This window comes from Myotis nattereri, assembly GCF_964212035.1.
Source record: "Myotis nattereri genome assembly, chromosome: 3".
Taxonomy (NCBI): domain Eukaryota; kingdom Metazoa; phylum Chordata; class Mammalia; order Chiroptera; family Vespertilionidae; genus Myotis; species Myotis nattereri.
In genome coordinates this window covers 144,070,351-144,088,016 of record NC_138077.1, presented here as the reverse complement: position 1 = coordinate 144,088,016, position 17,666 = coordinate 144,070,351, and the positions used below count along the sequence as shown (strand labels likewise).

General features: G+C 41.8%; 2 protein-coding genes across 2 annotated transcripts in view; one reads left to right on the top strand and one right to left on the bottom strand.

The window, feature by feature from the left end:
• The window catches only part of ABCD3 (ATP binding cassette subfamily D member 3), a gene marked incomplete at its 5' end in the record, with an annotated part of 98,168 nt that overhangs the window by 15,197 nt on the left and 65,305 nt on the right, over positions 1-17,666 (top strand). The window contains one exon of the mRNA XM_081085697.1: positions 15,835-15,871. Coding sequence (XP_080941823.1) covers positions 15,835-15,871 — 37 coding nt within the window. The remainder of the gene's footprint in view (positions 1-15,834; positions 15,872-17,666) is intronic.
• LOC308517414 (ribosome maturation protein SBDS-like) lies at positions 115-874 on the bottom strand (the record flags this gene model as incomplete). The annotated part of the gene is made up of 1 exon (XM_081088563.1): positions 115-874. The coding sequence occupies exon 1, from the start codon at positions 865-867 to the stop codon at positions 115-117; it is 753 nt and encodes a 250-aa protein (XP_080944689.1). The 5' UTR covers positions 868-874.

The window sequence follows — 17,666 nt, the reverse complement described above, 5'->3', positions numbered from 1 at the left end:
CAAAGGCAGAAAACAAACTAATTTGAGCAAGTATTTGGCAGACCACAGAAAGAAAACAGGACAGTGGGAAATGAAAATGTTTTAGTGTTTCAAAGCAGAAGAGACTGATGAATGTCATTCAAATTTCTCATCTCCTTCTTCCACATCTTTCAGATTGAGCACTTCCAAAGAACCTTTGCCTTTTGTCTCCTTTTGTATTAGGTCATCAATTTCTCTGAAGCAGCCTGGGTCAATTAGACACCCAATTTCTAATTGTTGATTGTAGTCCTCACTTTCTATAACCTTGATCAGTGGCTTGAGTTTTTCTTTCAGCTTTTTTCCTTCATTCACTGGAAGAAAGAACCGAAGTCTCATGTGAGCACGTTCTATCTTCATTTTCTCCTTTAACTGCTTTATCAATTCCAAAGCCTGCGGTTTTGTACTCTTGTTGGTGTTGACTGAATAGTGGATGTCCTTCATTGCTCTCTCGATAAGGATAACAGTGTATGGTCTCTTTGTTTCAGGGTTCACACATTTGTCAGCTACAATAGTTGCAATGTCCCTAAACATTTGCGCCAGCTGTGTGTGCCGTTCTTTATCTGATACTTGAACCTCCCCTTTAGTCAAAATCTGCTTACAGATTTCAGTCTGGTCATCTGTTCCAAATGCACTGATGAGATCTTCCTTCTTTGCAACCTGACCTTTAGAGACATTTACAAACACCGAGTGGGTCTGCAGAACTTCATCAAGGTCCTTTTCCACGCCGCTCCGCCAGCCGACGACTTTGTTTTTGTAGCAGGCGATTTCGAAACGCTTCCCGGCGCACTTCATGCGTTCCACGGCCACATTGGTTAGGCGGATCTGGCTGGTGGGAGTGAAGATCGACATTGTGGCTGCTCACAGACCTTGGGTCCGACGACCACGGCGGACCTGCGCTGGCCTGAGAGCCACCTGCCTCGCAGTAACGACCAGGCGGCGCGCGGGACTGTACCCTACATATGCCAGAAGCCGGTCCATCCTTGCTGCTTGACACAGTCGCTGCAGGAAAGAAACATCTGCACAGCATATGTTTCAAGGGACCTGGCATATATAGCATACTGTTCTTAATATGTTTGCTCCCCTTAGCGCTGTGTGTTTTAACCAAGGTCACCTCTCCGAGAAAGGTTGTTTCCCCAGGTAGGAATTTTTCCCTGAAGTCAGGGAGGGGATGCCTCTCCTAGAAAGGTTGTTTCCCCAGGTAGGAATTTTTCCCTGAAGTCAGGGAGGGGATGAAACTCCTTAACTAGGTGCCAGGCGGGTAGTTAATCACTTTAACTACAAACAATCATGCTTAAGCTACATAATCTTTACTCCCTGGAATGGAGATAAGAAACGCCCTAACCTTTGTAATAGAAATTGACAGGATTAAAATCAACTGGTATAAATACGGATGTAACAAAACAATAAACAGCAGAACCTCTCTGGAGATCGAGACCAGAACTTGGCTGGAGATCCTGGCTAGGCTGCTGATCAACTGAACACTGTCTCCGTGTCCTTCCTTCTTCGCCGACTCCGTCTACGCCTTTGGGAACCCCTGGACCTGCTGGGGTTGGACCCCGGCATCTGGCGCCCGAACAGGATTCCCATAGGTAAGCCCCCCCCCCCCCCCCCCCATAGAGGATAAGTAGGGGAAGCGGGTAGTTAGTACAGAACTTAGATTGACAAGATGGGTCATACTGAGTCTAAAGAAAAAAGACTCTGTATTAATCTTTTAACGCATATGCTTACTAGCAGAATTGGAGTTGAGGTTTTTCCCAGTGAGACAGAAAGTTTTATAGAAGAAGTATGTCAATGGCTTCCAGAGGATGGAACTGTTAATTTAAAAACTTGGGTTGAAGTAGGAAAGCAATTAAAGAAACACCATGAATCTGAGAAGGTCCTGCCATGTTTCTTTTCCCTCTGGGATTCAATCTGTGACACCTTGGCACCAGAGGCAAAAACGGTTGAACTTTCTCAAAATTTAAATAGTCCCTCGGCTCCACCCAGAGAGGACACATCATCATTGTCTTCACCTCAATCTAAAAGCAATTTAGCTATGCCTACTGATCGGGAGGAGAATAAATATAATAAACATGACCGTTGGTCCTTTCCAGTCAGTAGAGAGGAGAATGGCCCTCCCATTCAAAACAGGCTCCCCAAATTAGAAAGGAAGCCTAAACCAGGTCCTGTGGCTCCTATGAGCTCCATGTCTAAATTTCAAAGGGCGATAAGAGAAGCTGAAGCTAATGGAGATCTTGAATTCTCACTCTGCTTCCCAGTTACATATGAGAATGAGTCTGGTGGGAATAGAAACCCCACCTTGGAGCCTATACCTTACAAAGTACTTAAAGAATTAAAATTGGCCTGCTCTGAATATGGACCTCTAGCTCCTTACACACAAACCTTGGTAGAAACCCTAGCCAGTAAATGGATGACTCCTTATGATTGGTCACAGGTTTGTAAATCCTGTCTCTCAGGAGGCGATTACTTATTATGGAAAACTGAATATGAAGATCTTGCTAAGAAAGCTGTAGCCACTAGCGAAAAAACCAGAAAAAGAATAACCCTAGACATGATATTAGGAGAAGGTGATTTTAACACGGCTGAGGAGCAAATGAATATGCCCACAGAGGCACTTACCAAAGTAACCAGTTGTGCAGTAAGTGCCTGGAAATCCCTACCTTATACAGCAGGAAAAACCACCACCCTTACAGAGGTTAAACAGAAGGTCGAGGAACCATATCAGGATTTCCTTTCTCGCCTCATGCAGGCAGTCAAGAGAGTAATCAATAACAAAGAGGCAGCCGATATCCTAATCAAACAACTGGCTTTTGAAAATGCGAATAATACCTGTCAGGCTTTATTAAGGCCGATTCGCAGAACAGGAACTATAAATGATTTTATAAAACAGTGTGCTGATGTAAGTCCAGCATTTATACAGGGTGTAGCTATAGCTGCAGCTCTCAAAGGGGAGACATACCCTCAATATGTACAGGCTATAGGACAAGCCAGCAATAATACAGGTAATAAAAGAAATATGAACTGCTACTCTTGTGGCTTATCTGGGCACTTTAGCAGAGAATGCCCAAATAAAAATAATAATACTCAGGCCAGATGGCAAGCTCCTAGACAGCCTGGAAATACATTAGGGAATAATATTAATCCTCCAAAAACCGTTTGTCCCCGATGTCAGAAAGGATTCCATTGGTCAAAGGATGTAGATCAAGATACCATAAAAATGGTCGGCCTTTAAACTCTACAAATAGCTCCCAAGGAGGTTATATCCCATCACCTCAATCGGGAAACTTGAGAAGGGGCCAGCCCCAGGCCCCTGCAATAATAGGGGCATCAACCTTCAACCCCTTTGCAAATTTCAATCAGTCAGTGACCTCTTCAGGGCAACCCCAGGCAGTGCAGGATTGGACCTCCACTCAACCACCCATGCAGTACTAACCCCAGACTCGCCAGTAGCAGCCATTCCTACAGGAGTGTCTGGGCCGCTGCCTGAGGGAACCGTAGGTTTAATATTAGGACAGAGCTCCACCTCGTTACAGGGGATCTTAGTCATCCCAGGAGTTGTTGATGCAGACTACACAGGAGAAATACAGATTTTACTTTCCCCACCCACCACAACTATACAGATTCAGCCCAACCAGAGAATTGCCCAATTAATCCTGTTACCAATACATAAAATAGGGACAGCTGTTACCCAGGAAGCTAGAGGGGCCGGAGGCTTTGGATCTAGTGATGCAGCATTTTGGATACAAGAAATCCATGCTACTAGACCTACAAAAATTTTACAAATTCAGGGAAAACCAATTGAAGGTCTATTGGATACAGGAGCAGATGTTTCCTGCATAGCAGAGAAGGATTGGCCCTCTTCATGGCCCACGCACACCACCTCCACTTCCCTAGTAGGACTAGGCAAGGCATCTAATGTAAAAAAGAGTTCTCAGATTCTAACTTGGACTGATGAAGATCAACATTCAGGAACATTCTGTCCCTATGTAATTACGACTATCCCCTTTACATTATGGGGAAGAGATATCTTGTCTCAAATGGGAGTTGTATTATATAGCCCCAGTGATAGAGTAACATCACAGATGCTAGACACGAGTTTTAATCCAGGAAAGGGATTAGGAAAGGAAAGTAATACCTCACACTCCTCGACAGGATCTGTAATTGGGGCCATTGCCCTTAGGACTGCTGATCCCATAGTCTGGAAATCGTCACAACCAGTATGGGTTGAGCAATGGCCCTTAACATCTGAGAAAATATCAGCAGCCCGACAATTAATTGATCAGCAATTAGCAGAGGGACATATAGAGCCATCAAATAGTCCCTGGAACACACCCATATTTGTAATAAGAAAGAAATCAGGCAAGTGGAGACTTTTGCAAGTCTAAGAGCCATAAATGCCACCATGGAAGATATGGGCTCCTTACAACCTGGATTGCCCTCCCCTGTGGCAATTCCACAGGAGTATTGTGTTGTTGTTATTGACTTACAGGATTGTTTTTTCACTATACCTCTTCACCCAGCTGATTGTCAAAGATTCGCATTCAGCATACCATCAGAAAACTTTAAACAGCCTTATCAGAGATACCAATGGAAGGTTCTCCCACAAGGGATGAAAAATAGTCCTACATAATGTCAAAAGTCTGTAGATCAGGCATTGCAAGTTATTAGAAAGAAATTTTCAGATCTATATCTTATTCATTATATGGATGATATTTTACTAGCTCATAAAGATCGGGCTACTTTACAGGAAATTCTTACTCAGACCATCCTTGCTTTAGAAGAACATGGTCTAAAAATAGCCCCAGAAAAGATTCAGACTGAACCTTCTTTTTCATACTTAGGCAGAATATTACATACCTCTACTATCACCCATCAGCCTCTACAATTAAGAAAAGATCATTTAAACACATTGAATGATTATCAGAAACTATTAGGTGATATCAACTGGGTCAGGCCATATCTAAAAATAACCACTCTTGACTTAAAACCTCTATTTGACATTTTAAAGGGAGATTCTAACCCTAAGTCTCCCCGACAATTAACTGTAGAAGGAGAAAAGGCTATAGCAAAAATAGAACAGGCCATCAATAAACAGCAACTACAGTATCTAGATTATTCCAAATCTTGGGCCTTAATTATTCTAGCCACTAAATATACTCCTACAGGATGCTTGTGGCAGGAAGGACCATTAGAATGGATACATTTACCTGTCACTCCTAGGAAGATTGTACCACCCTATCCCTCCCTAGTGGCCACTCTCATTATCAAAGGTAGACGACGCAGTATCGAACTCTTTGGAAGAGAAGTTACTGAGATAATAATACCTTATAAAAGAGAACAATTAGACACACTATTACAATTTGAAGAAGAGTGGCAAATAGCTATAGGTAACTTCCCAGGACAAATTTTACATCATTTGCCAAGATCACCTATATTGCAATTTCTCTCCCTACATCCGTTTATATTTCCTATTAAATGTTCAAAAGAACCATTATCACCTCCTGCCTCCTTAGTATTCACAGATGGTTCCTCTAATGGTAGGGCAGTAACAATCATTGATTCAATAACCCATGTTCAACAAACTCTAGAGACGTCAGCTCAGAGAACAGAGCTTTTGGCAGTCATTTATGCTTTTGAACAATTGCAACAGGTACCCTTTAACTTGTACACTGACTCTCAATATATAGTTAAATTATTTCCTCATATTGAGACCACCTCTCTCCCACAAGGAAGAACAGCCATTTTCTCTTTGTTAACTCAGCTACAAACTTGCATTCACAAACGAGAAAAGGCTTTCTATATTGGACATATTAGAGCTCATTCCTGCCTACCAGGACCCTTAAGCGAAGGAAATTATCAGGCGGATTTACTAACTCGCCCAGTAGTTTGTACAGCTCTAGAAGAAGCCCGGCGGTCTCATGCCATTCACCATCAAAATGCTTCTGCTCTCCGTCTATATTATCGCATATCTAGAGAAGCTGCTCGAAGTATTGTGCGTGACTGCGGCCATTGTCCTACTCATTTTCCTAGCCCTGCTACTGGAGTTAATCCAAGAGGACTTAGACCCTGTGACTTATGGCAGATGGATATTACTCATGTCCCATCTTTTGGCAAACTTTGCTATGTGCATGTTTGTATTGATACCTTTTCTCATGTTATCCTTGCTTCTGCACGTACAGGAGAAGCCTTTAAAGATGTAAGTCAACATCTATTCCAATGCTTTTCCTACCTAGGAATACCAAGGGCACTTAAAACTGACAATGGGCCTGCCTATACCTCTAGAGCTTTTAAAAACTTATGCTCTACATTCGGCATCGCACATACTACAGGAATACCCTACAATCCTCAAGGCCAAGCAATAGTAGAAAGGGCTCACCAAACATTAAAAACACAAATTAAAAAATTACAAGAAAATGAGTTTAAATATTCCTCTCCTCATCATGTTCTACAACATGCTCAATTTGTAATTAATATACTAAATGTAGATTCTGAGGGAAATTCCCCGATGTACAGGCATTGGAACCCTGATCTAACTAAACCTAAAGCCCTCGTCAAATGGAGAGACTTGCTTACAGGAGCCTGGAAGGGACCTGATGTACTTTTAACCCAGGGGAGAGGATATGCTTGTATATTTCCACAGGACGCAGACTCACCTGTGTGGATTCCAGACCGTCTAGTCCGACCTTATGTCTCACCGCCCGCCATCTCTGCCTCATCATAGCACACCTGACCAGTGCCCGTCTGCAGCAGATGTGCAGCCCTGAGCTGGAACAATCTGTCCATTGGGAGGATCACATGTGCCTCCGTTTTGTCTTTCCACATGTCCCAGCTTTGCCCCACATCTCCTTTCCTTTTTCCTTTTTTTTTAAATCTAACTACTTGTTTGCTGGTTCTTTGGCCTTTCTCCTTTCCTGAACACAGCCTTTTCTAGAATCTCCCTACCCTACTGTTCCAGGAAGGGCACCTCCCTTTTATGCGTGACTAGGGATGTTTGGTATATGCCCCATACATGGAGTTGTCTTGTGCCAAGAGCCTGACATCCTGGGCTGAGAAAGCCCTGTTCCAGGACTCTCCTTTGTCCTGTATTGGCGCCTCTTACCCTTGTGCCAAGAGGGACCCTCTTCTTACAATCCAATTGCCCATAGCTGTTGCCTGAGCTCTCTGTTCATGCTGAGGTTGAAGCCTCATGGTGGCTGGTACCATGGATCTGTCTCTGGCCCAATGGCGTAAGCTGGGCCCTCTCTAGAGAAGAAACCTGAGTTCCCTATGATCAATGCCAGAGCCCCGCCAGCAGGCGAGGGAATCCAAAGGCAGTTGCTGGGCATGGAGGCCAGAGGGACATAGGCTATCAAGGAGACAAAACTGAACCTCACATCACCCTACTTGGCTCAGAGATGGCTGGTAGTCAACGACGGGTAAGACTCCACAGGGTGGGGCAACCTAAGACAGGCACAGTCGGGGGCCAGTAGGAGAAAACTTGGGGTGCAACAAAGGTGGGACACAGACCCCCCTCCCCAATGGTGCAGGGGCTTGAACACTCGCCCCTTCTGAGGAAGGTCTCCTGTCCCCATGGCTGCTTCCTGCTTCCCATGCCCAGCTCAGATCGGGACCCAGGTAAAGACAGAGACTGGCTGACAGCAGCTGCCCTCTCACTGCAACAGGACTTGTTTCCCATTTCTACCTGGGACCACAGGGAAAGGGTCAGCTGAAGGAAAGGGCTGTGTCAGGATGCTGCCTTCTTCCCTTTCTTCTCCCTCTTTTTTCTAAACACTTCCATGCCTTGTAGTTCTTTTGCTTTCTCTTCTTTTTCTACTACCCTCCATTTTCCATATCAGCTGGATCCAGAGGGCACAGCTTACTCCTCCTCGGACATCAACACCACCATCAACCACGGCCCTGATGGACCTTTTGATGCAGCCCTTCAACTCGCTGACGCTTCGGGAAGCCCGTCGCCAGTGATGCCGTCCGCTAGCCAGACTAACAAAGACAATCAAACCAACAACTTGAGGACAGCTGTAATCCCTTGACTGAAGAGGCCGGCAACCATCTACAGGAATGGGGCTCCTTCTGCGCTCCATCCACTATGTTTATAGTTATGCTCACTGTCATTGCTTGCCAGTCTTCTTCCGAGTTTTAAACGGCCCAATCTGAGAGGTGGCCACTGATTTGCATGCGCTATCATTTAAAAAATAAAAAAGGGGGAATTTGCCAGAAGCCGGTCCATCCTTGCTGCTTGACACAGTCGCTGCAGGAAAGAAACATCTGCACAGCATATGTTTCAAGGGACCTGGCGTATATAGCATACTGTTCTTAATATGTTTGCTCCCCTTAGCGCTGTGTGTTTTAACCAAGGTCACCTCTCCGAGAAAGGTTGTTTCCCCAGGTAGGAATTTTTCCCTGAAGTCAGGGAGGGGATGCCTCTCCTAGAAAGGTTGTTTCCCCAGGTAGGAATTTTTCCCTGAAGTCAGGGAGGGGATGAAACTCCTTAACTAGGTGCCAGGCGGGTAGTTAATCACTTTAACTACAAACAATCATGCTTAAGCTACATAATCTTTACTCCCTGGAATGGAGATAAGAAACGCCCTAACCTTTGTAATAGAAATTGACAGGATTAAAATCAACTGGTATAAATACGGATGTAACAAAACAATAAACAGCAGAACCTCTCTGGAGATCGAGACCAGAACTTGGCTGGAGATCCTGGCTAGGCTGCTGATCAACTGAACACTGTCTCCGTGTCCTTCCTTCTTCGCCGACTCTGTCTACGCCTTTGGGAACCCCTGGACCTGCTGGGGTTGGACCCCGGCATACATAGTTTTTTAAGTCTCTGCTCCTCTTCTCCTCTCATTTCCATATTCAGTTAGTGCCCAGCTCTTATCTATTTCCTCACCTGTATTTCTAGCAGTTTTCCTACATTTTCCTTTCCATCCCCATAGCCAGTGCCTTTGTGTAGGTCTTCATCTCTGGGCCCTGATTGACCTTGGCTGTGTACACTCTACCAGTGATGGCGAACCTCTGACAAGTGAACTCATTTTTTTGGTTGATTTTTCTTTGTTAAATGGCATTTAAATATATAAAATAAATATCATACATCTTTGTTTTACTATGGTTGCAAATATCAAAAAATTTCTATATGTGATACGGCACCAGAGTTAAGTTAGGGTTTTTCAAAATGCTGACACGCGGAGCTCAAAAGATTCGCCATCACTGCTCTAGGCCAATTCCATCAGAACTATGATACCAGCTTTTACACATGCCCTAATGAATCTCCAAATCTCTAGCTCCCTCTTCTTTCCTGAGCTTCTGACTTAAAAATTTGTGTGTGTATGTGTGTTTTTAAAAATAAGTTATCAGTACCTGGGCCTACTAAAACCATTTGAAACTGGATGTCTTTGTTTGAATTTACCTTTCCATCCCAAATCTGTTTTTCCAACTTCTTATACTGAACATGGGCCCTAACTCATTGAAGGTTTCTTTAGGGCCTGGAGACAATAGATCTAAAAATGAATTCTCTAGGGTCCTAAAGTTTTTGGAGAATTTTCTAATTTTGTGTTTTCACTTTGCTGATAGATAGCTCAGTTGATTAGAGAGAGTGTCCTCTGGATATGCCAAGGTTGCAGGTTCAATCTCTAGTCAGATCGCATAGAGGAAGCAACCAATGAATGCATAAATAAGTGGAACAACAAATTGATGTTTCTCTCCCCCCACCCCCCCACCTTCCCTCTCTCTCTACAATCAAATAAAATTTAAAAATATGTAAATAAATTAGTATGAGCACATTCTGGTTCATGTAACTGATTACCATACTATTGAAAATGTTTGTGCCTATATTTGCGTATGAATTGTTGCTAAGTGATCATCCAAAGACCCACATGCATGGTAAACAAATCTGCTGCATTAATATCTGCCTTAAGTTGAAGTGTAGTAATTTAAAATTAAGAAAATCCGTCTTTGACTTTTGTACTCATACTGAATTATTTTGCCATTAAATTTTTTTTTGTAGTGATAATTACAGGTAAAAAGTGTTTTTATAGAATTTCTAAGAAACTGAAATTTTATAAGGAAGCTTTTATTTGATAGGAAAATGACACAACAATAGAGTGATGCACCATTTTAATTGTCACAGACTAATAACAAAATATATAGAATTTACATGTAGATTATGAGAAGGCCTTATAAGATGTCATGGTACACTCTGATGGGGTATTTTATGCAAGCCTGAAAAGAGAAAACTGGTGGGAGATTTGACTAATCCTGTGGCCCAATTGTGTGTGTGTGTGTGTGTGTGTGTGTGTGTGTGTGTGAGTGTGTGAGATTTCAGAGAAGAGAGGGAGAGAGAGATAGAAATATCAACATGAGAGAGAATCACTGATTGGCTGCCTCCTGCATGCCCCCTACTGGGGATTGAGCCCACAGCCTGGGTGCGTGACCTTGACCGGAATTGAACCCGGGACCCTTCAGTCTGCAAGCCGACACTCTATCCACTGAGCCAAACCAGCTAGGGTGCAAATACTTATTTTTGTGAGCAGTTGCGTTACACAGAACCCTATTTGTCTCTCTACATATCAACTTGTAGCATTTATTAAATAGTAGTAAGTGCTATGAATTTTCATTGAATATTTTAATTTTTAGAATTTTGTTTTGGGATATTCTAATAAATTAATTATTCCATCAACATTAATAAAGCAGTGATTTAAAACCAGTTCATTGTTTATTAAAGAAAAATAATGAAGATTATAAAATAATCTTGGACATCAACTGGAACAAATAATACATAAGTAATTCTTTCTACTCTTTTACCCCAGCATTGGTGATTAGTTGTAGCAGTGTTGTCTCACCTATTACTTTAAATGAATGTTGATTCCATTTTTATTGGCTTTATAATTTTTGCCTGTTTTAAATGATAAATTTTATTTTTTGGTGTAGAAGAGCTATAAAAAAAGTTAATGTCTTAATTTTATGCTTATACATACTTAAGAAAGCACCACTTTAATATAAGGCAATGCTAGGGTCTGTAGGATTTTTTTTTTCCCCTCAGAAGAGGTTTATACATTACCCTGTGTCTAGAAGACACTGTTTAGATAAATGAACTAAATAAGAGAAGCTTTAGGGTTAGAATTATTGTTATAGTTAGTTAAATTTTTATTTAAAGTTTTCAGAATTGTGTTCTTTTTTACTTAGTCTGAAAGCTCTAAAAAATTCTATATTTTAATCCCTTACAGTTTTTCCTCCCAGACTCATAGTTTATCTCCGTCCATCTTTAGGGGAAGTTCCTGTTTATTAATTTTGCATGTTTTGTTGGCATTATTAAGGAACAGTAAACTTTATCTCCTTTTCCCTTACCCTTCCAACAATAAAGAACAAACAAAATACACTATTATGTTCTTAGGAAAAAGTATCTACTGAGTTTTGGTCAAAATTTTTTATAGCTTTATTGAAGCATTATTAAGGTGCAAAAAACTGCTTATATTTAACATCTATAACTTGAGTTTTGACATGTAAGCACTTATGTAACCATCACTATCTATATATATAAAAGCCTAACTGACTGTTAAGACTGAGTGACTGGAACAACCACACAAGAGGCCAGTAGCCATGACGCGCACTGACCCAGACTTTGCTGCTGGGGCCCTGACAGCCCCGAATCTGGTTCACCCACACCCCAGACCCAGACAGGACGGAGGAGGGAGCCCAATTCCTCAGGGAATCGGCCGTTGGTTAGCTTGCTGCTGGGGCCAGCCTCCCGTGGTTCCTCCCCCCAGCTGGCTGAAAGATCCCACCCGTGCATGAATTTGTGCACCAGGCCTCTAGTAATTAAAAAAGGAACATTTACAGTCACTTCAAAGATCCCTCATATCTCTTTGTGGTTAGTGCCCTCCCTCCCACCAGCCTGGAGTAAGCACTGATCTGCTTTCTGTACCACAGTTAGTTTGGGCTGCTCTAGATTTTCATATAAGAGAAATCATACACTACATACCTTTTTGCCTAGCTAATTTTCATCAGCATAATGATTTTGGGATTCATTCATGTGTACCAGTAAAATTGTTGAGTATGTTTTATGGCTATACCACAATTTTTTATTCCATTCACTCATTTGGATTAGTTCCAGGTTTTAGCTACTAATAATAAAGTTGCTATGAACATTCATGTGAAGTCTATGTGTGAATATATGCTTTCATTTCCCTTGAGCAAAATACTTAGTAGTGGAATGGCAGGGTTGTATAGAGGGGGTTAAACTTTTTAAGAAACTGCCACACTTTCCAATTTAATTGAACCATTTTATAGTCCCATCAGCTGTGGAAGGAGATTCCTGTTGCTTCACATCCTTAATAACACTTGTTATGATCTTAGCTATTCTAGCAGATATGCATAGTGGTTTCAATTTGCATTTTTCTAAGAACTAATTATTTTGAGCATGTTTCATGTGTTTATTTTTCATGCATACATTTTCTTTGGCAAAAATGTTTAAATACTTAAGTGAATTGTCTTCATATTCAACTATAAGAGTTTTTTAATGTATTCTGAATACAAGTTATTTCTTGGATATATAGTTTGCATATATTTTCTTCTAGTTGGTAGCTTGTCTTTTAACTTTCTAGATAGTATCTTTTCATGAGCAAACTTTTAAAATTTTAATGAAGTCCAATTATCTTACCATTACTATGTGTATATTTTGAACACCTTTATTTTAATCTATTTAGCTGATAAATTGATCTTTTTTGTTAGGCAAAAGGAATACACAAAGGTAGAAGACATGCCTATCTGTTGTAGAGCCTTTTTAGTTTCATAGGATAAAAATCAAGAAAAGGAAAATACGGAATTTTTGTTAGACTTGAATCTGCCTATCAGTAGATCATGTTTCTGGAATTAAATTCTCTCCAGTCTTTAGCATAACATTTCAAGTGAAAACAATATAACCAATTAAATGGGATTCTAGTATACTGCTCTGATTTATCCTAGGGGATCTCCCTATGTTTATATAGCTAGTATCTTCAAAATTGAGAACATCTGTGGAAAACATTTAAAGAATTCCTTAGAAAGCGGATTTTTAGAAAACCTTATAAAAGAGGGCTCATAATTAACTGAGTATGCATGAGTGTGTGTGTGTGAATATATGTATATATATGGCATTTCTGAAACAGTTTTGCAATCTCATAAAAATTTTAAAATAGATAATCCTGTAATACAGTTGAGATTAGAAATAATAAGCCTAAGCATTTTTAAAATATGAGCATCTACTCTTACTGAATTGTAGTTAAGTTTGGCTTTCTAGCCTTGTTCAGTGTGACCTGGTATTCTATTACTGAAAATGTTTATTCTGCAGATTCTTGGAGCTCAACTAAATGTTGAATAGAGGGCTGAGTAATATATGACTCCTGTAGTAGGTGTGGAGATATGCTACCCAGATTCCTCTTTCAGAAGGTCTAGTCCAGCTGTGATAAGTGCAGACCAGGTAACCCTTTCTGCCCCATTTTAGGATCTGCATTAGCTGTAGAGCCACCTTCCTAAGGTCATGACCTCCTTGGAGCAGCATGCATTTGTACACTGAGCAAGGAAGAGGTATAAAGACCTGATCATTTCAGCCAATCACAGCTTCCCACCTGGTTAGGTGAAATTTTGTTGGGCCTGCATCACAGTTTAAATTCTGCCCAAACTTGCTTTCTTCATCTTCCTTTCACAGGTGTTGAGCCCCAATAAACATATTGTACCCCAAACACCACCTTATCTATATTGTGGAGAAGCCAAACTGCAATAGCTCCTGATCTCATAGAACTAATATACTGGGAGGAAATAGACATTAAACAAGAAATTTGTAATGTAATCATAGCATAGGGTGCTATGATAGTGAGTTATAAAAAGAACCTAAGCCTGGTCATGATATTGTTCAGGGTGGTGGCTTAGATCAGTAGTCAGATCTGGGTTAGTGCCAGACTAACTACTTTGAGTAGCATGAAACTTAGATATACTACTTCTTCCTTTCCTAGCCAGTTTTTTCATTTGTAACATGGGAATGACACATAGTCTCTCATCCTGTAGGTAACTAACCTGGGATTGTTCACATGGCTGGGAAAAGGTTCCTAGTATCAAGAGAGAGTGTCCAATGCACAGACATTTTCAGACCTTGCTTGCGTCATTTTGCTAATGTCCCATAGCCAAAGCAGTTTACGTGGCCAAATCTGTTTTTTTTTTAAATATACTTTGTTGATTTTTTACAGAGAGGAAGGGAGAGGGATAGAGAGTTAGAAACACCGATCAGAGAGAAACATCGATCAGCTGCCTCCTGCACACCCCCCTCTGGGGATGTGCCCGCAATCAAGGTACATGCCCTTGACCGGAATCGAACCCGGGACCCTTGAGTCTGTAGGCCGATGCTCTATCCACTGAGCCAAACTGGTCAGGGCAACGTGGCCAAATCTTGATTCAAGGATGGAAAAATAGATTTCACCTCTCCATGGGAGAATTTGAAAAAACAAGTATATATGTGTATGTGCATAAATTTACCAATATATATTATCTGGTAGTAGAAGTTAACATTTATTAAACACTTTCAATAAATGACTTATACTAATAAAAGGGTAATGTGCTAATTAGACCAGATAGACCAGATGTCCTTCCTGACAAAGCCGGGGGCGTGACTGGCCTGCAAACTGCCCATGGCCCCTTGCCCGGGCAGGCCCACCCCTCAGCGGGGGCCCCCACCCCAATCTGGGGCCCCTTTCATGGCAAGCCAGCTGGCCCTCACCCATGCACTAGGCCTCTATACTATACTAGAGGCCTGGGGCATGAAAATTCATGCACTGGAGGGGGGGGGGGTCCCTCAGTCCAGCCTTCCCCCTCTCACAGTCCAGGAGCCCTCAGTAGCAGGAGGTGACCCGGAATTCAGAGGAAGGTGACGCCCCCATCATACCTATGCTGCTGCCACTGCCAGCAGCGCAAGCCTCGGCTGGCCCTGGTTACCTGAGCCTCGGGTGGCCATGGGTGGCTGGGAAGCTGCCATCTGAGGCTTGCCAGCACCTCGGGCCCGCCCTGGGTGGTGGGGAAGCCACAATCTGAGGCTTGCCAGAATCTTGGGCCGGCCCTGGGTGTCTGGGCAGCCGACATCCAAGGCTTGCGCCTCAGGCTGGCCTTAGATGGCTGGGGGGTTGAGGGAAGGACTGGCTAAATCTGACGCGCCCCCCCCCCCCCCCCCCCCCGGCTGGGTTGAAAGGACACTGGGGGATTCTGGCGGGGCTGAGGGGACTGGATGCCGCCATCTTTGTGATGGCATGATGGTCAATTTGCATATTCCCTCTTTTATTAGATAGGATAATAAAAGGGTAATATGAAAATTGACCCTAATGGCAGAACGACCATTGGACCAGTCACTATGAGGCTCCCTGACCACCTCTTGTTCCTTTCCCTGGCCAGCAGGCTCTTATCACCTGATGGCCACCTGTGACTGGAGCAGGGCTGGCAAGCAGGCGGGAACAGCCGACCTCTTGGTCCCTTCCCCCGGCCATCAGGCACAGATCACCTGATGGCGAACGGGGAACTGGGAGTGGGTGGTGGCGGGGGGCGGGGCTGGCTGTGGGTAGCTGGGGAAGATGGCCCTGATAGCAGGCCAGGCCTAGGAACTGTACCCGTTCACGAATTTCGTGCCCTGGGCCTCTAGTACTTAATAAGGTGCAGCTGTACTATTATACTTAATATAGTCTATGTATGATATGTGAAAGAAGAAACCTTTGGAGAATTTAATACGTTCTTTTGATATCTTAAAACAAATTTTATGATGGGAATAGTTTGCAAATAAAGTGCTTTCTTTTTTTTTTTCTGCAGTAAGAAAAATGGAAAACCACCATTACAGAAAAATGAGGTAAAATATTAAATCATCAACTCCTTGGAATTTTATGCATTTATTTGTTATATAATTTTGAATTAAGATAAAAATCATAGCATTTTTAGAATTGGAGAACTTAAATATCACCTCCAATCTGCTACATATTATAGGAATTCTTCCTGAAATAGGAGTCCTTGATAGACTGGTATTTACTTGAATCTGTTCATTTGTTGGAGAGTACCTAGGAGGCAGACATAATTGTATTAGTTCTAGCTCATGATGAGATTAATCTCCCCCACTGGGCACTTAGTGATGGCCTATTTTGTCTTTTGCAGCAACATAGGACAAGTCTACTCTCTTTTCTCTGATAGGCCCTCATATTGTTTAAAGATACAGTGGGGCCTTGACTTACGAGCTTAATTCGTTCCGTGACGGAGCTCGTAACTCAAATTACTCGTATGTCAAATCAACAGTGAAGGAGTGAGACACGTGATGCTGGGCTGATGTGGCGTTCACTGTGACGTTCGCTGTGCCAACTAGCGGTGGGGTATCTGAAGCTGGTTCGTAACCCGAATTTTAGCTCGCAACTCAAAGCAAAAAATCGGCCGAGAGACGGCTCGTATGTCGAAAAACTCGTTAGTCAGGACACTCGTAAGTCAAGGCCCCACTGTAGTTATATCCTTTGGGTCTTTTTTCCCCCTATTCTAAGCAATCCTCATTTTTTTCAAGTGTCTCTGACATTGTTTGTGATCCTTTTTCAATTCTATATTCATTCCTCTGGACCTATACTAAGTCTTAGTTTCTCTAGACTTAGAATAGAATGTAGTTGAACAGACATGGTCCAACTAGCATGGAATATATCAGCACTATTATATCTCTTTATATGTATTGCTCAAAGTCAGCCAAAAATTGCTTTTATTTTTTTAACCATAACTGCTGTTTACATTCAGTGGAAAGCGAGTAGAAGGAAGTAAATAATAAAGATGAGAGCAGAAATAAGTGAAACAGAGTCTAAAAAAACAATTCAAAAGATCACTGAAACCAAGAACTGGTTCTTTGAAAAGATAAACAAGATTGATAGACATTGAACCTGACTCATCAAGAAAAATAGAGGACCCAAATAAATAAAATCAGAAATGAAAATGGAGAAGTAAAAACTGACACCAAAGAAATACAAAGGATTGTAAGAAAATGTTATGGACAACTATATGCCAACAAATTGGACAATCTGGGAGAAGTGGGTAAATTCCTAGAAACACAATCTTCCAAAACTAAATCAGGAAGAATCAGAGAATCTGAATTTACAGATTACAACTAGTGAAATTGAAGCAGTAATAATAAAAAAAGAAAAAACTCCCAACAAACAAAAGTCCTGCACTGCATGGCTTCACAGGTGAATTTACCAAACACTAAAAGAAGAACTAACATCTATCCTTCTCCAGCTATTCCAAAAAACAGAGGAGAGAAGACTCCCAATCTCATTTTATGAGGCCAGTATCATCCTAATTCCAAAACCAGATAAAGACACTACAAAGAAATAAAGTTATAGGTCAGTGATGGCGAACCTATCACAGGAGTGTCAGAGGTGACACGCGAACTCATTGTTTTGATTGATTTTTCTTTGTTAAGTGGCATTTAAATATATAAAATAAATATAAAAAATATGTCTTTATTTTACTATGGTTGCAAATATCAAAAAATTTCTATATGTGACACAGCAACAGAGTTAAGTTACGGTTTTTTTTCAAAATGCTGACACGCCGAGCTCAAAAGGTTCACCATCACTGTTATAGGTCAATATCCCTGATGAACATAGATGCTAAAGTCCTCA